Source organism: Paroedura picta, chromosome 8, assembly GCF_049243985.1.
Source record: "Paroedura picta isolate Pp20150507F chromosome 8, Ppicta_v3.0, whole genome shotgun sequence".
In the NCBI taxonomy this organism is placed as follows: Eukaryota; Metazoa; Chordata; class Lepidosauria; order Squamata; family Gekkonidae; genus Paroedura; species Paroedura picta.
The window spans coordinates 4322252-4346798 of NC_135376.1; the positions used below are offsets into that span (position 1 = coordinate 4322252).

General features: G+C 50.1%; 1 protein-coding gene across 7 annotated transcripts in view; it reads right to left on the reverse strand.

Annotated features, from left to right (window-relative positions):
• Window positions 1-23585, reverse strand: part of ABCC5 (ATP binding cassette subfamily C member 5) — a 60396-nt gene extending 36811 nt beyond the window's left edge. For 2 of the 7 annotated variants that reach the window (XM_077348129.1, XM_077348130.1), the window contains exons 1-4: window positions 16871-17030; window positions 12834-13018; window positions 1814-1974; window positions 1355-1510 (exon numbers count right to left, since the gene is read on the reverse strand). In XM_077348129.1, the coding sequence (XP_077204244.1) occupies window positions 1355-1510; window positions 1814-1974; window positions 12834-12962 (446 nt within the window). In that variant the 5' untranslated portion in view covers window positions 12963-13018; window positions 16871-17030. Of the gene's footprint in view, window positions 1-1354; window positions 1511-1813; window positions 1975-12833; window positions 13019-16870; window positions 17031-21252; window positions 21332-23487 lie in introns of those variants that run through there. The other 5 variants (XM_077348124.1, XM_077348123.1, XM_077348125.1 and 2 more) reach the window with 5 other exon arrangements.
• Window positions 23586-24547: the final 962 nt, after the last annotated feature.

A 24547-nucleotide genomic window follows, 5' to 3' on the forward strand; every position in this document is an offset into this window, starting at 1 on the left:
ATTTCAACTGACTGAATCACAATTTGGCCGACTGCTGTTTTGGCCCACTTAAATGTCAAGGATGGGCAGTTCGGCTCAGATCAGTTCGAAAAGTACCCCAAATCAGCATGGATTCGGCTACTTTTCAGCTGATGTGAACTGAATAGCCCATCCCTATTCCCTACCGTACCACTCCCAAGACGAACCCTTGAAAACCAGTTGCGTTTTTCTAAAGGTCAAGGAGAAACTCCTAGAAGAGGAACTCACAGCGAATCTTTTAAAAGACAAAGAGGGAGAGGGAGGAAGGGAATCTTCTTCTTCTTTGGGGAAAAGAAGATAAAGTAGATTCCACAAAAAAAAAAGGAAAAAAAAAGAGGAAAGCATTCACAGGATGCATCCAGACTAATTTTCTGGCAAAAAGGCGGGGCGGGGCTGAAAAGTGGCATCACTGACTTATGGTGACACAGCAGGGCTTTCAAGACATGGGATTCTCAAAGGTGTTGTGCCATGGCCTGCCTCTGCAGAGCACTCCTGGACCTGTTCCGCACACATAGGATAATGCACTTTCAATGTGCTTTGGCAGCTGGATTTTCCTGTGCAGAACAGGATAATCTACTTCTAAAGTGCATTGAAAGTGCATTCTCTATTGTGTGCAGAACAGGCCCTGGACTTCTGTGATAGTCTTCCCATCCAACTGTAATCAGGTCCAACCCTGCTTAGCTTGATAGATCTGATACGAGCAGGCGAGCCTGAGACATTGTCCCCCTGCCTAGTTTTAGGGCTGATGGGATCAACAGTGGAAAGGGTCATTGAGACCCTGCCGAATAATGGCAACCCTGTTGGGTTTTCAAAGCAAAGGACTATTTAGAGACGTTTTTGCTTAGTGGTCCTGGATTTCCTTGGTGGTCTCCCATGCAAATACAGACCAGCACAGGCCCCAATTAGCATCTTGGTTCTGACCAGATCAGACTAGTCTTGACTGCAGGAGTCTCAGAACAGAAGCTTAAAGAATAAATACATAAGTCGGGGTAATGGTGGGACGTAAATTCGACCCATTCCCTCTTTCTGCTGTAGAGAGCTCAGATTGTCCTCTCCTGGAGTTCCCGAGGGTCATTGGGAGGGGGGCTGCTGAGGGAATGGGGCATTAGGAGCATTTTGTCCCCCTTGACCAAGCGTGGGAGTGAGTCAAGATCCAACTCAACGAAGAGAGCAACCTTCACAGGTCTTCTGATCCCGTAAGCCTGGTGGCTGATTTGGGAGTCTCCCCATCAGAAAGGCCCCCAAATCGGCCGCCTGGCCCTAAGGGACGCAAAATCTGCCGGGCGGCAGCATTTCGGGAGGAGGCCCTCTGGGGAAAGAACCAACCAACTCATACCTTCGACAGGTAACATCTGAAGACTCGTGCTTTGACAAAGACCACACATCCTCAGTCTGCAGCTCTCCCTTCTTGTAGGCTGCACGAGCCAGAGGCGTGAGCCATGAGAATGTCGTATACGAGAAAAGACCAGCATTGTCTATTGGGTGCGGATGTCTATAAGCAGAGGAAGGAAGAGAGAGTGACCGAAAAACAAGGGGAAAGGACTCTGAAGGAACAGGGAGCCCTGAGCCCTGCAGATTCTGAGTGTCCGCTGGCAGGGGCTCATGGGAATTGTAGTCCATGGACATCATCTGGTGGGCTGCAGCTTGACTACCCCTGCCTTAGCCAGTAGAACTGTTCAAGTGCAAACAAGTTCCAAGTCAACATATTAAGAATCAGGCGTTAATAATCTCTTTCCCTCTGTCCTTTGTCTCGGGCCACCTAGTCTCACAAGGTCATTAACAGGGAAAGTCTTACTTGGAAGTCGTCCGGATGGGTTTCAGCAAGTTCAGGCCAAAGCGGTATTTCCCTTTGCGATGGCCTTCCTCCAGCACTTCCAAGTGAGGATTCATTGAGACGTCGAGCGGAAGGCCTTCTGCACGGGCAGCTGCTTCCAATGCACTCTGGCACTCCATCTGCTTTAGAGACAAAAACGGACAGGGGGAGGGGGGACTCGAATGTGTCACATTGTCAGACTTTCAAGCTGTTGTTACTGTCTCAGGACTTGTCATGTCTTACAGGTTCCTGGAAATCAATCAATCAATCAATCCATCCATCAATCCATCCATCCAATTTATATATCACCCTCCCAAGGTTCAGGGCGGTGCACATAAAATGTAGAAACAATACACAGAACTTAGTTTTCATAACTATTTTCATACAACATAAATAATATGAACATTAAACTGTAACACAGATGCAAACTATAACAATGCGAACAGGTCCAGAGCAGAACACAGGGGTGGATTTCTGGGGGGAGGGGGGGCAGGGGCTGTGCACATGTTGTTGGTTGTGCCTGGTCTCAACCAAATGCCTGGCGGAAGAGCTCCCTTTTGCAGGCCCTGCGGAAATGTTTTAGCTCCGTCAGGGCCCTGATCTCCTCCGGGAGCTCATTCCACCGGGCGGGGGCCAGGACCGAGAAGACTCTGGCCCAGCCTTTCATGAAACCCTGGGGTTTCTTGATGGCTCTGGAAGGGCTTCCAGAATGGGTGGGAATTAATTTTTATATATCTTTTTAAAATTTCTTAAACATTTATCAGTTGATATGACCATATAGAGTTATGTTGACCCACCCACCACGAATGGCCAATGATGGTTCTGGAAGGGGTGGGAAGGGGGAGGGGCCCTGGGTGGGCGCGTCCACAGCTCTGCTTCCCAACCATATTCTGCATGATGGCGCCACTTCTGGGATTTTGCGAAATCTGAAGAATATTTCAAGGGTTTCTCACTGGTAAAAAAGTTGAGAAAGGCTGGACCGGAAAGAGTTCCCAATGAGATCAGACTAGGAACCTCACACCTAGAGGAACATCTTTTATGTTCTGGGACCCATGGGGCCACCTCTTCCATCACACCCCTCTCACCCCTTTTGGTCACACTTTCGGGGCCTCTGTCAGGTGTCCAGCCCAAAGACGGCTTGGATATTTGTTACCAAAGGAAGGGCTTTCTCAGTGATGGCCCCTCGTGGAGCTTTCAAGGGTCAAATTGTTCAGGTTGGCCTTTGGAGGTTAATCAGGTGTTTTGGGCTGGTTGACAGTGGTATAATGTTGAGAATTTTATCTTAACTGTATGCATATTAATTATCCGCTTTTGTTGGTTTTTAAAGACATTGTTTAAGTGTTGAAAGCCACCACAAGACCTTTTGGATGAATGGCAACTAAAAACTTCCACTAATAAAATATACCATCTCCATATGCCGTACTCCCCTCGCCAAAAGACGTTCAAATGCATCAAGAATTCAAAAAAGAAAAGTTCATTTCAATGAGAGAACCCATAAGGACATTAAGGTGTGGTTTTTGCGTGTGGTTTTTAATGCATGCTCACAAAGCTGAGAATGGCATTTCGCCAATTCTATTAGTACAATGATCAATGTACACACAGCACCACTAGATGTAGCACAGTTCTTGCATACACCATGTTTCGTTTTAGAAATCCATTCTTTATCTGCATTTTTCTCTTCTAGAGCTAGAGCTCTACCTCGATCAAACAGAAATAGCTTTAGAGTTTCCTTACACAATCCTTACCGCAGTTTCTGAAAAAGGACCTGTTAAGACAACAGTTTTTATGCTACTGTAACTGGACTGCAGGTTACACAACAATTGCTTGGAGTGCCCGGCTACAATAGATTTATTTCTCTATGGCACTGCACAGCTTAACTACCTCGGGTAGCCAAATAAAACTTCTCGACTTACACATACCGTAGCAGCAACTATTCGGAAACAGTTATTGATCAAACAAGAGACTCGGCTGAAGCTCACCATAAGAACGTAAGTAGAACTCTGCTGAACCAGATCAGTGATCCATCTAACCCAGGATCCTGTCTCAAGCAGCGGCCAACCAGCTCCTCTGGACAGCCATCAACAGGGCAGAGAAGGCCTTCATAAGAACATGAGAGCAGAAGAAGTAGAGTTGGTTCTTAAATACCACTTTTCTCTACCTGGAGGAGTCTCAAAGTAGCTTCCAATCGCCTTCTCTTCCTCTCCCCACAACAGAAACCCTGTGAGGTGGTTGAGGCTGAGAGAGCCCTGAGATTACTGAAGAAGAAGAGTTGGTTCTTAGATGCCGCTTTTCTCTACCCAAAGGAGTCTCCAAGCAGCTTACATTTGCCTTCCCTTTCCTCTCCCCACAACAGACACCCTGTGAGGCAGGTGAGGCTGAGAGAGCCCGGATATTACTGAAGAAGAAGAGTTAGCTCTTATATGCCACTTTTCTCTACCCCAGCAGTTCAAAACCACCCTAATGCCACAACCCCTACAGAAGGGGCAGTGGTGGCAGCATGCATGCACATGCCTGCGTATCTTTGCCCATGTGCACACTGGTGCCCGAAACTCCCCCCCACCCCACGCCACTGGGCGCTGTGGGCACGAACGGCCGGTTCGGATGCCGAACCGCTCAACCGTATTTATTCCCCACATGGTAGAAGCTTCTTTGTTTTTTTAATCTAGGCCTTGGAACTTGTAGAGCAGAATTTTTCATTTAGCCATGCTTGCCGGTTTACCGTGACGTAGTTGACGGGTTGCCGTTTTACGGCTGGGACCATCCCATGCACACAGTAGAGCCTTTCAGGCCCCGTTATACAACCGGTGGTGTTTAGCCCTTGAGTCATGCTGTTTGGGCCCCTGCGGTGACGCACTCCGCTTTCAACGGAGACGCCAAGGAGATCAGAACGTACTGCTCCTCCAGGATCATCAGATAGCGGCTTCTACTCTCAATAAAAGAGACGCTTCCTGGCCCTAGTCAACCTCACTGCGACATAGATCTCGGCTCCGGGAGGGAGAATGCCTTCTTCTGCCAACGTAAACACACCAAAGTGATTTTGCGAGGTCAGAGCCTCAAGCAAAAGGCCCCAGGCCTGATTAACTGTCCAAAAACACACTCCGGTTAACCTCTGACCTCCTCTGAGACTCACTGGCTGAAATTTTCAGCCTCCTCTGTAATCCTACACAAACCTCACTAGGAGTTGATGGGGTAGCTGTTCATTTTCTGATTCAGAGATGAAAGACAGAAAGAGACGGAGACACAAACAGGGAGAATTCGACACCTGAGTAAAGCACAGATGTGGACCATCAACTCTGACTCACCTATGTTTTTCTTCCAGGTAGGAAAAATATATTGAAGAGTAGCAGGGAAAAAATATGCCTTGAGGGGGTGAGAGGAAACCTGCCTAAGGCCTAAGAGACTTCCAGCAGCAGACTTGGAGTATGGGTTTTATTGGGGGGGGGGGGTTATATGATGTAACTCGTCTCAAGCCTCTGGGGAGAGGTGAGTAACAAATTGAATACATAATAATAATAATAATAATAATAATAATAATAATATCACCACCAGGGCTCTCTCGGCCTCCCCTCCCTCACAGGGTGTCTGTTGTGGGGAGAGGAAGTGAAGGCAAATGGAAGCCGCTTTGAGACTCCTTTGGGTAGAGAAAAGCGGCATATAAGTACCAATTCTTCTTCTTCTGTAATATCAGGGCTTTCTCAGCCTCCCCTCCCTCACAGGGTGTCTGTTGTGGGGAGAGGAAGGGAAGGCAAATGGAAGCCGCTTTGAGACTCCTTTGGGTAGAGAAAAGCGGCATATAAGTACCAACTCCTCTTCATAAAAAGAAACAAATCTTCTCAGAAAAGAATTTATTATATTTATATACTTATATACCGCCCTCCCTTTTGGCTCAGGGTGGTTTACATTATAACTCTCATACGTGATAAAGTACAATGAACATTCAATGTGTATCAAAGTATAATATAATAACAGCAACAACAAACAGTGTGGCATAACAGCATTCAATAACATCAACAGCTTGGCCAGTCGGCGCCATGGTCCGGTTTTCAGTTAGTGCAGATTACGGGGCTTTCTGGTTGGTGGTGGCAGCTTCTTCGCGGGTCTTCGCCAAATTCCTGGTGGAAGAGCTCCTTTCTGCAGGCCCTTTGGAATTGTTTCAGCTCCGGCAGGGCCCTGGTGCCTTCTGAGAGCTCGTTCCAGCAGGTGGGAGCCAGGACAGAGAAAGCCCTTGATCTGGTCCTTGATAGACGAGATTCCTTGGGGGCGGGGATCACCAGTTTATTGGTATTAGAGGAGCATAAAGCTCTTTGGGAGGCATAGGTGGAGAGGTGGTTTCTGAGATGATATTATTATTATTATTATTAAAATTTGTTACTCCTGTAGGCTCAAGGCCAGTTACAATACATTGTTGTTGTTGTTAGTTGCGAAGTCGTGTCCGACCCATCGCATCCCCATGGACACTGATCCTCCAGGCCTTCCTGTCCTCTACCATTCCCCGGAGTCCATTTAAGTTGGCACCGACTGCTTCAGTGACTCCATCCAGCCACCTCATTCTCTGTCGTCCCCTTCTTCTTTTGCCCTCGATCGCTCCCAGCATTAGGCTCTTCTCCAGGGAGTCCTTCCTTCTCATGAGGTGGCCAAAGTATTTGAGCTTCATCTTCAGGATCTGGCCTTCTAAGGAGCAGTCAGGGCTGATCTCCTCTACCACTGACCAGTTTGTTCGCCTTGCAGTACAATAAATAACACCCCCCAATAAAACCATACAATAAAACCACAATCAGGACCCAGACCGCGTATGGCAGGGGTAGTCAAACTGCGGCCCTCCAGATGTCCATGGACTACAATTCCCAGGAGCCCCCTGCCAGCGAATGCTGGCAGGGGGCTCCTGGGAATTGTAGTCCATGGACATCTGGAGGGCCGCAGTTTGACTACCCCTGGCGTATGGCCTTGAATGTAATTACCAGAATTACCAGAACCTCAAGCCAGATACAGTTTACGGTTTATGTTACAGGATAACATGTCCAAAATAAATGTAAATAATCTCCTCCTTGTCCAGCCACAAACTTCCTGTTTCCTAAAACAAACAAGACTTGCTTGTGCTTTTAAAGAAGTTTTATGGGTTAGTTTATCTCCTTCCTTAACGGAGACCCAGAGGGACGGCTTAACTGGTGTATTCAGGGTCCATTCACTGGAGTTGGGAATACAGGCTGGTTTCTTCCTCTTTAGTCGCTATGAGGCCGTCTCAACAAGCAGGACTTGGCAGGAAGTTCTTTTGGCACCCCCACACTGAAAAAGGGACCCAGCTGACAGCTGCGAGCTTGCCAGAAACACTGCAAAATTGAAGGACCTTTGTGAGTTATCTAGGGCAGCTCTTGATAGACCAGAGGTGGGGCTTCCCAGGAGGCATCCAGCCAGGACACCCAGATCCGACGGCTTTCTAATTATTTAGAAGCAGAATTTCAACAGAACCTTGAAAGAGGCAGCGGCAACCCAAAGCCGGGCACTATAATAATGATCTGCTTAAAGCATCGGCCTAAGTTAATAACCGAAGCTCCGGGAGTTATAGGAGTACGCACACTTAAGGGCTGCTCAGAAAGTATTGCCCCCACAGCGGCAAAGTATTCTGGGTCAACCGGCCTCCTTTAGCTGACCCTTCTCTGTAGGTGAAGCCAGGGCCTAACTCTCTTGCTTCCGGTTCTCAGCGCATACCCATTATTATTATTAAGGTAAAGGTATCCCCTGTGCAAGCACCGAGTCATGTCTGACCCTTGGGGTGACGCCCTCCAGCGTTTTCATGGCAGACTCAATACGGGGTGGTTTGCCAGTGCCTTCCCCAGTCATGACCGTTTACCCCCCAGCAAGCTGGGTACTCATTTTACCGACCTCGGAAGGATGGAAGGCTGAGTCAACCTTGAGCCGGCTGCTGGGATTGAACTCCCAGCCTCATGGGCAGAGCTTTCAGACGGCTGCCTTACCACTCTGCGCCACAAGAGGCTCTTTATTATTATTATTATCCTTTAATTTATATCCCGCCTCCCCCCGGAGGCTCGAGGCAGGTCACATAAAACCAATCCCCTAAAAACAGTAACAAGAACAATAAAACACAGTACACCGATCACAACAAGGCAAGACAAGAATGGCGGCCAGGTTCATGCAATTGACCCAATTTCCATAACCCCACTAAAAGGAAGAAAAGAAAAATTAAGACTACACCCCTTTGCAATCATTCTTTACCAAATCCCCCTCCATTCTACCACAGTCTTTCTCAACTTTTTTACCATTGAGAAACCCCTGAAACATTCTTCAGGCTTCGAGAAACCCCAGAATTGATGTAATTGTGTAGAATATGATGGGGAAGCAGAGCTGTGGACACGCCATATATGGTCATATCACCCAATACATTTCTAACCATTTTTTAAAAAAAATTAAGTCCCACCCTTTCAAGAAATCTTTCCAGGCTAGTTAGGAAACCGCAGGGTTTCACAAAACACTGGCTGAGAAAGCCTACTCCAATGACTCAGTTCTCCACCCTACTTGTGTCCCATGATGGAAGCTCTGACTGCCCAAAGTGTACACCAGGGGTAGTCAAACTGGGGCCCTCCAGATGTCCATGGACTACAATTCCCAGAAGCCCCTGCCAGCATTCGCTGGCAGGGGCTTCTGGAAATTGTAGTCCATGGACATCTGGAGGGCCCCAGTTTGACTACCCCTGGCGTAGACTCTAGAAACCTTGTGGATCTTCAATTGTCATTTATTGTGTGTTGTGCGTTGTGTAGCCATGAGGATTTAGGGTTGTCTGGCTTGCCGCTTCCTGCCTCCGCATCACGACTCCTCGTGTTCCTTGAAGGTCTCGCATCCCAATACTTGCCAGGGTTGACCCTGCTTCGCTTCAGAGATGTGATGGGATCCGGCTTCCCTGGGCTATCTAAGGTGCTGGTGGACTCACATGGAACCAAACATCCACCAGGAAGTGTTAAGGAATGTAAGTATTGCCATCAAGTCCAGCGCCTGCTATCCTAGAAGGAAAATTTAATAAGACCCTTAGGGAGAAGAAGCCTCAGGCATCCAGGAGAAGGAGCTCTCCAGCTGCTGCTTGAAGACCGACAGGGAGGGGGAGCTTCCTACCTCCTTAGGCAGCCCCTTCCTCTGCTGAACTAGACTCAGGGAATCCTGGAGTGGGAAGGGACCATGAAAGCCATCTAGTCCCACCCCCTGCTCAGTGCAGGATCAGCCTCAGGCATCCAGGAGAAGGAGCTCTCCAGCTGCTGCTTAAAGACTGATGGTGAGGGGGAGCTCCCCACCTCCTCAGGCAGACCATTCCACTTCTGAACTAGACTCAGAGAATCCTAGAGTGGGAAGGGGCCATGCAGGCCATCTAGTCCCACCCCCTGCTCAGTGTGGAATCAGCCTCAAGCATCCAGGATAAGTCTCTGTCTAGCTGCTGCTTGTAGATGGCCAGTGAGGAGGAACTCCCCTCCTCCTTAGGCAGCCCATTCTCCTGCTGAACTAGACTCAGAAAATCCTAGAGTGGGAAGGGGCCGTGCAGGCCATCTAGTCCCACCCCCTGCTCAGTGTGGAATCAGCCTCAAACATCCAGGATAAGTCTCTGTCTAGCTGCTGCTTGTAGACGGCCAGTGAGGAGGAGCTCCCCTCCTCCTTAGGCAGCCCATTCCACTGCTGAACTAGTGTGAATTCCCCCCCCCCCGATATCTAGTTGGTTACATTCTACACTTTGTTTAAACGCATTACTGCAGGTCTCATTCTCTGCTGCCAACAGGAACCTTTTCCTGGCATCTTCCAAGGGACCACCTTTCAGATACCTCAAGAGAGCAATCATTTTAGCTTGACCCTACACGCAATGGACTTCACCGTGAGATCCCAAGTTCTCCGTTACAGAAGAGATGAAAATTTCTCTTGCCGCTTTCTTAACTCCACCCATGATTTAACTGTATTCTAGCTTAGCTGACTCTCCAATTACTTATGAAGCTGCCTTATATCCTGAATCTGTATGGTCTATTTAAACTGGCAGGGTCGTCAGCAGAGGCCATTCACATCACCTGTGACCTGACCCTTTCAGCTGGAGTCTGAACCTGAGACTTTCTGCAGGCAGCTGTACCTCTCCCTCTGAGCTAAAAAGTCCTGACCACTGCTGGTTTTCCTTGGGGGAAATGAACTCTCACCCTGTCCCCAATACTTTTCCAGCACCTTTTGTAAACTCTCTTTTGCAGAGATGGGACAAACCAAACTGTACTGGAAACGTAAACACGCCGTCCAGTCACACAATGGCACTAAACAAACCAAACTGGGCCAGGGCCATAATCTCTTTCCTAAAAATCACCAGACATGGGGCTGGCTCTCCGTAGACTTAACGGCACTGCTGAACTGATATTGTCATTGAGCTATTAATGCCCCCCCCCCCAAGTCATTCTTTAACCAATCAAACTCCTGTTGCTTCATTCTAACTTACTGATTTATGGAGGTGGGAGGGGAGACAAAAAACATAAATTTCACTCTGCCTTTCAAAGTTATTTATTAGCAACATTTATATCCCCAGTTCCTCCTTCCACTTTCTTTCTTTTCTCCTGAAGGTGGGGAAATTCCCCAACAGAGCTTCCATCTTGGCATGGACCCAAATCCAAGCCAGGTCACCTTCAGTCAGGTTGCTACGTCACGTCTGTCATTCTATAGAATCATAGAGTTGGAAGGGGCCATATACAGGCCATCTAGTCCTACCCCCTGCTCAACGCAGGATCAGCCCTAAGCATCCTAAAGCATGCACTGACTGTAGTCGGTGGCAGTGGAACCCACGATTTAACAACAGGCTGTGCAAAGAAGTACTTCCTAATGAACTAGGTGTCCTCAGAGTTGGCCCATTCCCTGACCAGAGCCAGGGCTTTCTCCCATGCAATTAAGGCCCCATTGGAACTCAAAATGTTCCTTAAGGCCTGCAAAACAGAGCTCTTTCGCCAGGCTCTCGATTGAGACGGGAGCCTGGGGCTCCCCTCAAACCCAGCCCCATCAAGCAACTCTGACCCTCCGCACAACCCAATCTAAAGGTGTTGCCCAGCTGCTGTCTCCCTCCACTGACCTGATCTATCACCCTGGGCACAAAGTTCCAGGTTCTGACTGCTTTTATCATCATCTAAATTTATCGGCCACCTCTCCAAGGGCTTGAGGCAGGTTACAATATTTGACTAAAACCCCCATAAACCCCTTAAAACAGGCATATAAATCCATTAAATACAGAAGCCTGTAAAAGAACCAGATAAGATGCTGCGGCAAAAAGCACATACCCGGTCTAACAATCCCGTAAAAACACACACTAGCAGGGAGAGGGCGAACCGAGGGTGCTGATGTAAATCGCTCCCACCACTCATGTAGGGGGGGGCCCTGATCTTCCTTGCCACCCGGCCTCAACCGTACACCTGGAGGAAGAGCTCCGTTTTGCAGGCCCTGCAGAACGCCGAAAGACCCTCCGTTCATCTCATTATGCATCTTTTATATGTACTGGGTCTCCGCTTCCATGTACACCACCCTGAGACGTCCCAGGGAGGGGAGATATATAAATGAAATGAATGAAAGAATGAATAAAATGAATAAAGTGCCCCCCCCACACAAACACACACACAATGCGCCATTTGCAGACGAGCCCTCAAACCGAAAATGAGACTAGGCAGGTTAACTCATCCCAGACCTGCATGTGTGTGTCGTGGAGTTACAGTTCAGTGCCATCCACCACTCGGTACGTACACAAGAGCCCGATTCAATCCAGAAGAAAAAGAGTTGGTTCGTATAGGCTGCTTTTCACTACCCAAAGGAGGCTCAAAGCGGCTGACAATTGCCTTCCCTTTCCTCTCCCCACAACAGACACCCTGTGAGGGAGGGGAGGCTGAGAGAGCCCTGAGATTACTGAAGAAGAAGAGTTTGTTCTTATATGCCGCTTTTCCCTACCCGAAGGAGGCTCAAAGCGGCTTACAGTCGCTTTCCCTTTCCTCTCCCCACAACAGACCCCCTGTGAGGTGGGTGAGGCTGAGAGAGCCCTGAGATTACTGAAGAAGAAGAAGAGTTGGTTCTTATATGCCGCTTTTCTCTACCCGAAGGAGTCTCAAAGAGGCTTCCAGTTGCCTTCCCTTTCCTCTCCCCACAACAGACACCCTGTGAGGGAGGGGAGGCTGAGAGAGCCCTGAGATTACTGAAGAAGAAGAGTTTGTTCTTATATGCCGCTTTTCCCTACCCGAAGGAGGCTCAAAGCGGCTTACAGTCGCTTTCCCTTTCCTCTCCCCACAACAGACACCCGGTGAGGGAGGGGAGGCTGAGAGAGCCCTGAGATTACTGAAGAAGAAGAAGAGTTGGTTCTTATATGCCGCTTTTCTCTACCCGAAGGAGTCTCAAAGAGGCTTCCAGTTGCCTTCCCTTTCCTCTCCCCACAACAGACACCCTGTGAGGAGGGTGAGGCTGAGAGAGCCCTGATATCACTGCTCGGTCAGAACAGTTTTATCAGTGCCATGGCAAGCCCAAGGTCACCCAGGTGGTTTTATGTGGGGGAGTGCAGATTCAAACCCAACTCACCAGATTAGAAGTCTGCCCTCCTAACCACTACACCAAACTGGCTCTCCACAGGCAGGGAAAGGTATCGCTTAGCTGCCGTACCTTGGAAAGGCTGGGCTGTTGTATACAATAGCCTTGTCCCATCCTTCCCTGGGAAATATGCGCTAATCCCCGTGAAAAGGAATACAGAAACACAGGCCTGACCGTGCATTTACTTCTGGCAAGCAGCACCGAGAAACCACCGTGCTTATGGGAACATGCCCTCTTCCTGTAAGCTCTCCTTCCCCTCGTGTCACATGCAAACATTAAGCAGATTAGTGCAGTGTTATTACAGTAGAGCTTGATCACAAAGTTGACACAGCAAAATTATGCAATTCCGTCTGCTCCCACGGGAGCCTGAAACAGGGCTGGGGGGAAGTGAGGGGGAAGGGGAAGGGGAAGGCTCATGAGTCCTGACCTTGCTCCTCTCTTGCCATCCTTTCAGCCCATCCTGCTCTTCGGATCGCTCCAAGCTGGTTCTGTCCCTCCTGCTTCTATATCCAGGACTGGGTATAACGTACTCTTTCCCTAGGTCGATATCTTTCATCTTCTCCTCCCGTCAACGCCAGGGTTAGGAAATGCACGCTCGCTGCTCGGAAAAGTCTGGGAAGGAGAAGGAAGGTAAAGTTTTACGAGGGAGGAAGCCCCTGCGGATCTTCTGCAACAAGCTCGGGCTACGGTTTCAAAACCCGATTGCGACACACGGGTGGCTGACCGTACTCCTAGTTCCTGCTGCGGGAATGAGGCTGCTTCACCTGAGGTGACCCCAAGCAATCCCAAGGAGGAAGAGAAAGCGACCAAAACAGGGCGAGCAACTAAATCATTTTTTTAAAGTATTTTCTACCTCTCATCTCCCTCCGTCCTCCCCTCCCGGTGCATAAATAAACACACATTCTTAAAGTCAGGCATACTGGTTGCAAACCATGTCTGGAATCCGTGTGTTTTGATTTTTGTCATACCGACCATCCCGAATGTGTTTAAGACCGTAACACACAAAGTAAACAAATTCTTTGGCCACCTCATGAGAAGGAAGGACTCCCTGGAGAAGAGCCTAATGCTGGGAGCGATCGAGGGCAAAAAGAAGAAGGGGACGACAGAGAATGAGGTGGCTGGATGGAGTCCCTGAAGCAGTCGGTGCCAACTTAAATGGTCTCCGGGGAATGGTAGACACTGGGGTAGACAGAGCCACTCCAGGAGAAACACGCAACCAGAATTCACTTGAGATTTCTCCCCGTGACCACCTCTGCCCTGAGAGGTCATCTCAGACTTTGACTTTAACTTGTATTGCTCAAGCGTGACGGCTGGTACACAGCATTATACACACCTCCTCGCACGGGGGTCAGGTACGCGGTGTTAACTCAGGTGTGGTCAAACTGCAGCCCTCCAGATGTCCATGGACTACAATTCCCATGAGCCCCTGCCAGCAAATGCTGGCAGGGGCTCATGGGAATTGTGGTCCATAGACATGTGGTGGGCCGCAGTCTGACTATCCCTGGTGTGACTAATATGGCAATTCCGATCAGAATCCTACAACGCCTGCCATAGCCTCTCCTTCATCTCACCCAATCCCCAACCCCGCTTGGTTGTTCCCGTGCTCACTTTTTTAAAAGGGGGATGGGAGGAGTGTTATAAAAAGATCACCGGACGTCATCATGTTCCAAAGTCATTCTACTTAACGCCTCTCGGGTGACCGAACGGTTTGCAGGCGACCTCAACGCAACTTCGCCGGGCAAGAGCTAACGGAATAACCTCGGGCTGCCTGAGCTGGCGCAACGTGCCTGTGCCAAAGCCCTTGGGCAAAAACAGGCCCCGTTGCACAACTGCTTTAAGAAAGAGAGTAGGAAGAGCTTATCCCTGAACATACCGGCTGCCGGCTTAGCTCTATTCACTGCAACACACCGGGGTAGCCGTCTCCCACTGACCACCCACTTGATACCCACACACACACGCTTACCAAACTGTCCTGTATGGGTCGAAGGAGGAGTCTGCACCCTGACACGTTGCAATTTTGGCCTGTTCCCTGTTATGCAGCACCCTCGGCAGGGTGATTCATAAACAGCACCGAAACGCCTTAAAAGCTGCACCGTTACCCCACCATTTCAAAACCACCACGCAGGACCGAGTCTTTCTCTCTCTGCAGCGACCGAAACGGAGCTTCCTCCCTATCCACTTCCCACCAGGGGTCAGCAACAAGGGCCTCGTCCGGCACAAGCGGTTCCACAATTTCATACACGCTTGTGCAGAATGGCCCAACAGGGGCGTTCTGCCCCCAACCAAGTTCCTGTAGAAAGGGTGCAGGACGGCTGAATGCACGAAAAATCCTTTAACTCTGTGAACATGAAGAAATAAAAGAGGGTGGGTAGGTAGGTAGGAAGGAAAATAATAAGACTTAGGGCTAAGGGAGGGAGGGAGGGACAGAAAGGAAAGGAGAGAAAGGAAGAAAAAGTAAGAGGAAGGAAGGAAGGAGTAAGAGGAAGAAAGGAAGGAAGGAGTAAGAGGAAGGAAGAAAGGAGTAAGAGGAAGGAAGGAAGGAAGGAAGGAAGGAAGGAAGGAAGGAAGGAAGGAAGGAAGGAAGGAAGGAAGGAAGGAAGGAAGGAAGGAAGGAAGGAAGGAAGGAAGGAAGGAAGGAAGGAAGGAAGGAAGGAAGGAAGGAACAGGGCTGAAGGAAGGAAGGAAGGAAGGAAGGAAGGAAGGAAGGAAGGAAGGAAGGAAGGAAGGAAGGAAGGAAGGAAGGAAGGAAGGAAGGAAGGAAGGAAGGAAGGAAGGAAGGAAGGAAGGAGTGGGCAGTCAATGACCGAAAAGCACGGCACCTTCACAAAGAGGCTGAGAGGCAGGTCGGGAAACCTCTACATTCATTGCTCCGGTTCTTTTCTGTTCTCTTGACCGATAAGAGTCTCACAGCCTTAGCGTTGCCCACAGGCCTGGAGAAAAAGGGCCATGTCTCTTTAACAGAGGCTTAATGCATGGAAAGGGGCAGGCGAAGATTCACCCCGCATTAAGGCGGTCTTAAAGGGACAGGCCGTTTCCCCTCTAGGCTCAGCCACACTATTCTCTCCCTCCCCTTCCCATTTAGTTCCTCAAAGAAGTCCGGTGACCCTCTGCCTTCCTCGCTATTTCATTACCGGACTCTGAACAGATCTCAGGGTGCAACAGCCATCAGCAAGGATGGGGCTGATCATGAATTTGCCCCAACTGGGATGTTTGTGTGCTGTGAGTGTACTTTGTACCGCTAAATGGGATGCATGCGTGTGAGAGGGGCCATGGTCCAGGTTCAATCCCCAGCCCCTCCAGTTTAAAAGGAACGGGCAGGAAGTGACGGGAAAGACCTCTGTCTGGGACCCTAGGGCAGGGGTAGTCAAACTGCGGCCCTCCAGATGTCCATGGACTACATTTCCCAGGAGCCCCCCTGCCAGCATTTGCTGGCAGGGGCTCATGGGAATTGTAGTCCATGGACACCTGCAGGACCACAGGTTGACTACCCCTGACTTAGAGAACAGCTGCCGGCCTGAGTTGACAATGCTGACTTCCATGGGGGAAAAAAAGAGTCTGATTCAGTATGAGCTGGCTCCCTGTGACCATGACCCTTTGGCAAGCATGCCCTTCCTCCCCCCCCCAAAAAAAACCCCCATACTTCTACTTTGCATGTGGCCTTTCCTGCAAAAGGAAACCACAGCAGAAGCCACTCAAGACCTTGGAGTTGACCCCGGCCACAGCTGGGCAGAGGCTTCCATAGGGCCAAGGGCAAGCCCAGGGGAGGCACGTTCATGGGCCAAGGATCCCATAACAAATGGGGCCAACAATCACGCTTGCAAGGAGTACATCCCAAACTGAACCATTTGCAAAAAATCATCCTCGACAGTAGCAATGTCAAAACAAGGAATATCTTAAAAACATAAAACAGGCTGGGTAGCCATCTGACGGAGAGGCTGATTCTGTGAAGGCTCAAGGGGGTGGCAGGTGACAGTGGATGAGCGAGAGGGATGTGAGTGTCCTGCACAGTGCAGGGGGTTGGACTAGATGACCCAGGAGGCCCCTCCCAACTCTGTTATTCTGCAATTCTACGATCCTATGCCAGTCCTCTCTAGGAATAGCCTAGATGCCAGGAAAAAGGGAAAGAAAAATACCAACCGGCGATTTGTTGTTTTGACTTGTAGTTGTGAGCGTCCTGCACAGTGCAGGGGGTCGGACTAGATGACCCAGGAGTTCCCTCCTCCCAGCTCTATGATAAAACATACTAACAACTGACCCATATAAAAACATCCCTCCCACAGCGCCTTTTCCCCGGCCGCCCTTCCTTGATAGCCCGCCTTTCCACCGAGGCGCAGGGCGGGTAGAAGCCCCGGCATTCCCAGGGCCGAGACCCCCCCCCCCAAAAAAAAGACCCCCCCGGCCTGCCTGGGGCACACGACCCCTCCCTGGAAGCCCCCCGGCAGCCCCGCCCCGGCCGCGGCCTACCTGGCGCAGCGGCGTCGCTCCAAACGCTCAGCGGCCCCGGAGCCCGAAAAGGAAGCGGCGAGAGCCCCGAGACCTTAAGGCGGCTCGGCGGTCGCCCCGGCGCCACAGCGCACGCGCGGCTCCCCTCCGCCCCGCCCCTCGCCGAGCACGCCGGGGATTGTAGTCCGCTCGCCGCGCCAGAAGCCCGCCGGCCACGGAGGGACCGGACTACGCGCCCCACAAGGCACCCCGAGCCCGCCGGCTGAGCCCCCTCCGCCCCGCCTGCTCCCGCCGCAGCGCCTGCCGGGCCTGGAACGTTCTCCTCACTTGGGTGGGAGGGGGCACGTGGGAAAGGGCAGACACGCGAACGCCGGTGTCGTGGGAACGCGCCTTTTGAGAAGACAGACCAGTGATTTTTTTTTTTAATGAATTATTTTTAAAAGGACAGAGTAGGGCTAGAAGCCCTGCTGTGGGGCATCCCTCAAGCGTTATTGACCCGCCGATTCCTACAGGTGCATTTCGTTCCCGCTGCCCCCCATTCGTGATCGATTTAAACAGTTGCTATGGCCAGCAAAGTCGGTCCAAGGCTGCCCAAAATAGGGTGGCGAGTGTCCTGCATAGTTTCCTACCCATGGAATCAGATCCCGAATATATTTCTCTCACACCTCAGCGCTGCCTTGCCAAGTCCTGGCAAGCAGGGGTAGTCAACCTGTGGTCCTCCAGATGTCCATGGACTACAATTCCCATGAGCCCCTGCCAGCGTTTGCTGAATTGTAGTCCATGGACATCTGGAGGACCACAGGTTGACTACCCCTGCTTGCCAGGACTTGGTAACAGGTTAGGAGAAAAGGTTGCTCAACGTTGCCTCGGATCAAGACCACAACGAATCCATCCTCGAAGAACAATCTGAGAGGAGCTTTAGGCAGAGAGATCTGCCCGGTGTTTCCAGTTCGCAGGCCAAATCTGTCCCTTCGGCATCGAGCGTCTGGAGACAGTTCGGTGTGGTGGTTAGGAGTGTGGATTTCTAATCTGGCATGCCGGGTTCGATTCTGCACATGAAGAATCCACATGAAGCCAGCTGGGTGACCTTGGGCTCGCCATGGCACTGATAAAGCTGTTCTGACCGGGCAGTGATATCAGGGCTCTCTCAGCCTCACCCACCCCACAGGGTGTCTGTTGTGGGGAGAGGAAAGGGAAGGCGACTGTAAGCCTCTTTGAGACTCCTTCAGGGAGAGAAAAGCATCATATAAGAACCAACTCTTCTTCTTCAGTAACATCGGGGCTCTCTCAGCCTCCCCTCCCTCACAGGGTGTCTGTTGTGGGGGAGAGGAATGGGAAGGCGACTGGAAGCCGCTTTGAGCCTCCTTGGGATAGAGAAAAGCGGCATATAAGAACCAACTCCTCTTCTTCTTCCTTGGCTACCCTCTTAACTCAAAGACATTCTTTAATGTGTGCATGTGGGGGAGGGGACCATTTTGAAGAGCAATTATTTCCCCATGCCCTTTATTTATTTAAAAGGTTTAAACATTTACTAGCTGCCTTTCTACCTCGGGGTATTCTAGGCCGCTTACGGTATGAATAAAACAGCAGTTACGAAAAGGGCAGAGACCAACAGTTTCAAATCTCAATTAGGACTGCCGGTAAATAAAACAAAATTAGTCCAGTGCTGTCCAAAATAAAAACGGCTTTTGATTGGCGGGCCAGTTGGGAGGGCCTCTCCCTGTGGTCTTCCTTCCTGAGAAGGAATTAGAGTTGTCACCTCTGGGCTGCGAAATACCTGGAGTATTTGGGGGGGATGGAGCTGGGAGTGGGCTGGAGGGACCTCAGTGGAGTATAATGCTAGGGACTCCACCCTCCAAAGCAGTTCTCCAGGGGAACTAATTTCTTCAGACAGGGGGGTGCAGTAATTCCAGGGGATCCCTGGGTCCCACTTGGAGGCTGGCATCCCCACCCCTGTCCAGCGGTGAGAGGCAGCGTGAAGGAAAGGCAGGTTTTTGGAAGGGGATGGTTTTGGGCTGCCAACTCTGGGCTGGGAGATACCTGGGGACTTTGGGGGTGGAGCTGAGAGTGGCTGAGATTTGGGATGGCCACATTCTCTAGGGGAACTGATATCTGTAGTCTGGAGAGAAGCTGTAATTCTGGGGGGGGGGGTTCTCCAGGCCCCACCTGGAGGCTGGCATCCCTGCCTCCCATCCAGATGTTGGAGATAAAGGAGTAAGGCAGGGGGAGTCAAACTGTGGCCCTCCAGATGTCCATGGACTACAATTCCCAGGAGCCCTTGCCAGCATTCGCTGGCGAATGCTGGCAAGGGCTCCTGGGAATTGTAGTCCATGGACATCTGGGGGGCCGCAGTTTGACTACCCCTGGAGTAAGGTGACGAGCTTCAGGTTAGGATGGAAGCTGGGGAGAACAGGGACCTCAGTGGGGTACAAGGCCACCTTCCGAAACATGAGCTTTCTCCAGGAAACGCTGAATTCTGGGGTCTGGTGATGAGCTGTGATCCCAAGGGAGCCTCTGGTCCCTCCTGGAGGTTGGCATCCCTGCCCTACTAGCAGGCGTTTGGTGACTTGGCTGGGGAACTGACCCTGATTCCTATTGCTGTTCCCGCACAGGCAAGGGTACGGGGTTCAGCCTGCAAAATGGACCAGAGCCATGCCGGAAAAGTGAATCCTTGGGGCAGCAACACCGGCCGGCTTGAGCCAGACTCAGTCAACGGTTGAAAAATGGTAATCAGACATGCCACTCGGCGCTTGGAATGCATAAATCTAAACCGGTTGGGCTGGAATGTGCTTGCGGTTTAGAACAATTTCCCTTTTGCTTATGTAAATGAAGGAGGGAACCTGGAAAGGGCCCCAGACAGCAAAGGTGGGAGATTCAAGAAATTAATACTTTTCTTTTTTTTGCAAAGGCAAGAAAGCCAACAGAAAGACCGGATTCCGGTGGGTCACCGTGTTGTTCTCCCTTCTTCCCCACACAAAAGACAACCTGGGAGGCACGAGGGGCTGAGAGAGCTCTGACAGGACTGCTCTGTGAGAACAGCTCTATCAGTGCCGTGGCGAGCCCAAGGTCACCCAGCTGGCTGCACGTGGAGGAGCGGGGAATCAATACCCGGCTTGCCAGATGAGAAGCCGCCTCGCTTAACCACCAGACCACGCTGACCCTCAGCCACTACACCATGCTGGCTCACATTGTGTCCTGGGAGGCTGAAATATTCTCCTGCACGTTGATTCCTGTGAAACGTGGTGCTGCAGGAGAGTTTTACAGAAACTGGGGACCACTGAAAAAGACAAATAAGTGGGTCTTAGACCTGATCAAGCCTAAATCTTCCCTGTCAGATAAAACGAGTAAACCCAGGCTGTTAACAAGAGGTCAGGGAAGTCATTAACTCACAGGGAGCCACGAGTTGGCACTTTAGCACATATTTCCGAAGCAAGAAATAAAAGTGCCTCCATGCATATAAAAGGCAACACACCTGCTTCCTTTACCTCTATGCTAAAGCAAATATTGCAAAAAGAAATTATCCTACGCTCTCTCCTCCAAAGGGACGCAGCCTGGGTAAATGGCTGCTAGTCCCTGGAACTTCATGCTACTTGGTTCCCAAGAGCTGGCTCTGTTCTGCCTTTTTTGGCAGCACATTCTGGAGACTGTCTGGTCCACCAGTCTAGAATCATAATATCATAGAATCCTAAGAGTCGGAAGGGACCTCCAGGGTCATCTAGTCCAACCCCCTGCACAATGCAGGAAATTCACAACTACCTGCTCACCCATGGTGACCCCAATTCCATGCCCGGATGACACTCCCCTCCCCTGAGCAAAACCCCCAGAATCCCTGGCCAGTCTGGCCTGGAGGAATTTTGCCTCCTGCCCCCAAAGCGGTGATTGGCATTTCCCTGGGCATGCAAGAGAGAGCTAAAAGAGCCAGGCGTGGACCCAATCCCTTCTGCCCACCCTCTCACCATCCGCCTAAGTTCACAGAATCAGCATTTCTGTGATTCTCTTTTAAAAAACAATGGCAAGATGAACGCATTCCCCTGATGACGCCTGTGTGTGACACACGTAGGGAATTCTGTTGGAAATTTAACTGGGGGGAGAAATATATGCTTTACCTGATGTTGCACCATCGGCCTTGGCCCTGGTTTTTATCTCCTCTTCTCCTCCCTGTCAGGTCTGTTTACATCAGTACCCCACCTTTATTGACATTCTCTCTGAATCTGAGCAGAGGGCAAGAACTTGTAGGCTTGCAGTAAGCCGGGCTCCATTTCCAAAGCAAAAAAAAGGAAGGTCACCTTCTTTGCTTCCCGAGAAGTTCGCCACAATTAGGTGATAAATCAGTGGCTGAAAAAACAGGTGTAGGGGTGGGTGGGTGTATAGTTAAAAAGGCAAATAAGGTTTTGACTTTTTACCTTTTAATTTTAAAATTTTAACTGTATGTTTCACGCTAGCGTTGGCAGAGTTGGAAGATGCAGGGATGGGCGGAGGACCTTCCTGCGTCAAAGAATACAAGAGTTTTATTAAGAAGAGAAACAAACTTTGTATTCTGATTCAGATTGCTGTCCTTTAACGGTATATAAAGCATTAAAATAGTCATCAAATAAAACACAAAAATCTGTTCCATATAATATATTTCTGGTAAGGCCTTGGAGGAGGAGCTGGTCTCATGGCTTAAGTGCCACTCAGCGCTTAACACTCACTCAGGGCGGCTGTCCCGCCCCTGAGCGCCTCCTCCTCCAACCGGCTTGCCTGTCTCTCCAGCGGCCAGCCAATCACCTTCCGACCCCCACCCCTGACCACCCCCTCCTCCTTCCACTTCCCTCTGAGGCTTGGAAGCTGCAGATCCCTGCTGCATAAGAGCTGCCCCTGCCGATGAATTCCCTTTCTGGGGGTCTCCAGCCTGCAGTCTTTCCAAGAGCTGGGGGGAGGGAGAGGCCATCCACAGAGTTCTTCCACACGCACCGTACCCCCCAAATCTAGCACCCGTTGTATTCCTCAATGCAATGGGCTTGGCCCCTAGTATAAATATAAGTTATACCCTTCCCCCCATCCACCAGGCATTTGGTTGAGGTCAGGACCCACCTTTTCCATCCAAGGGGTCCCGCAGCCAAACAACAGAACCCCTTTATCCTCCACTTTATGCCTGCCCATGTTGTACCTGCCAGGCTAGTGGTGCCGGAAACAGACATCAGTATTGGTTTTAATGGGTTTCAAATATAAATTTGTATGTTTTTTTTTTAAATCCTGTTGATGTGAACTTCCATGAGACCTCTGGGGCAAGTCAAAATAGAAATGAAAAAAGTACATACGTACATACATATTTTTAGTAGGAGATTAATTTGAGAGGAAAGATAATCTTAAGAAGAAGAAAGCATGCCGTGAGCTTTTGTTGGTGCCGTCTTATGCAGCATACTTAGGATGCAGGTTGGCTCCTACAGGACCCTTACGGGACCCTGAAAGCACTTCCCTTGAGCATAGCCTGCTTTTGAAACACTGGACGCTTAAATTTGTTTTATCTTCTGGTCAACAGAACTCACTAAGATCCATAGCATCCTGAGTATTTATAATATTATGTATAGAAGAATAGTCGGTGCTTAGATGCCGCCTTTCTCTACCCGAAGGAGTCTTAAAGTGGCTTACAGTCGCCTTCCCTTTCCTCTCCCCACAACAGACACCCTGTGAGGGAGGTGAGGCTGAGGGAGCCCTGATACTACTGAAGAAGAGTTGGTTCTTAGATGCCACTTTTCTCTACCCGAAGGAGTCTCAAAGTGGCTTCCAATCACCTTCCCTTCCTTCTCCCCACAACAGACACCCTGTGAGGGAGGTGAGGCTGAGGGAGCCCTGATACTACTGAAGAAGAGTTGGTTCTTAGATGCCACTTTTCTCTACCCGAAGGAGTCTCAAAGTGGCTTCCAATCACCTTCCCTTCCTTCTCCCCACAACAGACACCCTGTGAGGGAGGTGAGGCTGAGGGAGCCCTGATACTACTGAAGAAGAGTTGGTTCTTAGATGCCACTTTTCTCTACCCGAAGGAGTCTCAAAGCGGCTTCCAATCACCTTCCCTTCCTTCTCCCCACCACAGACACCCTGTGAGGTGGGTGAGGCTGAGAGAGCCCTGATACTACTGAAGAAGAAGAAGAGTTGGTTCTTAGATGCCACTTTTCTCTACCCGAAGGAGTCTCAAAGTGGCTTCCAATCACCTTCCCTTCCTTCTCCCCACCACAGACACCCTGTGAGGGAGGGAGGCTGAGGGAGCCCTGATACTACTGAAGAAGAAGAAGAGTTGGTTCTTAGATGCCACTTTTCTCTACCCGAAGGAGTCTCAAAGTGGCTTCCAATCACCTTCCCTTCCTTCTCCCCACAACAGACACCCTGTGAGGGAGGTGAGGCTGAGGGAGCCCTGATACTACTGAAGAAGAGTTGGTTCTTAGATGCCACTTTTCTCTACCCGAAGGAGTCTCAAAGCGGCTTCCAATCACCTTCCCTTCCTTCTCCCCACCACAGACACCCTGTGAGGTGGGTGAGGCTGAGAGAGCCCTGTTATTAGTAGCAACTGTACGGGAGGTGCTAATGTGTACAGACCTCCGGGACAATAAAATATTTTAAACTGGCCATGTTTGAACAATGTCTCCTCCCGATCCACTCACCTTTTCCGTACTCAACTGGGGCCCCTTGGAAAACAAGTGTGGGTAGAAAGACTGAAAAATATTGCACAGTCAGGAACAACCTTGCCAAAGGACGCACTGAGTCATATCCAGGCCGCTCCTGCAAGCTTCTGATTATTCCTCGCCCTGGAAAACGCCCACCCCTGGCCACTCCTTTGCAGGACAGCTGCTAGGCAGACTTTCAGACCGGATACGTCCTCCGTTCGGCTCTTGGCAATCTTCCCCGAACACTACCCAGCGTCTTCTCCCTCTTTGTTATCTTTATATCAGGGTTTATCAGTTTTAGCTACGATCCAGTCCAGTCTTATGAAAGCCGCTTTTGTGTGGACATGGTTTCCCTAAATGCAGGGAGAGAGGAAAACCGGGAGTCCTGGGGCCCCTTGAAGACCTACAAAGTTTTATTCAAGGGACTGGATTGAAAGCCCGTTGCATCCAGGAATACAAGGGGTGCTAGCGGTGGGGCCCCCATGATGGCACCCCTGTCACCTTATCTGTGCTCCTGCTGGCTATGGGGCCATCGCCCTGAGCGGGTGTTAAGTGCTGAGTGGCCTTAAGCCGTGAGACCAGCTCGTCCTAGCCCTTACCAGAAATATCAAGTGGAACACATTATTCTTTTAGATTGCCTCTCTCCCAAAAGGGCTTGAGGCAGTCTACAGCATCATTAAAATACATAGATACTTTATCAAATCTAGAATTAAAAATTTTACATTAATATTTTTAAAAATTAAACCAACTCTCTAAAAAACACCTGATTTAACTGTCTAACTCAGCCTTTCTTGACTTTTTTTACTACTGAGAAACCCTGGAACCATTCTTTAGGCTTTGAGAAACCACAGAAGTGGCACAATTGTGCAGAATAGGGTTGGGAAACAGAGCTGGGTACATGCCCACCCGGGACCCCTTCCCATCCCCCCCAGCCCAACGTTGGTTATTTTGGGAGGCAGGGGAAGGTCAACATGACCATATATGATCATATCACCGGATAAATGTTTAACTACTATTTAAAAAATTAAAAATTAACTCCCACCCATTTGGGAAACCC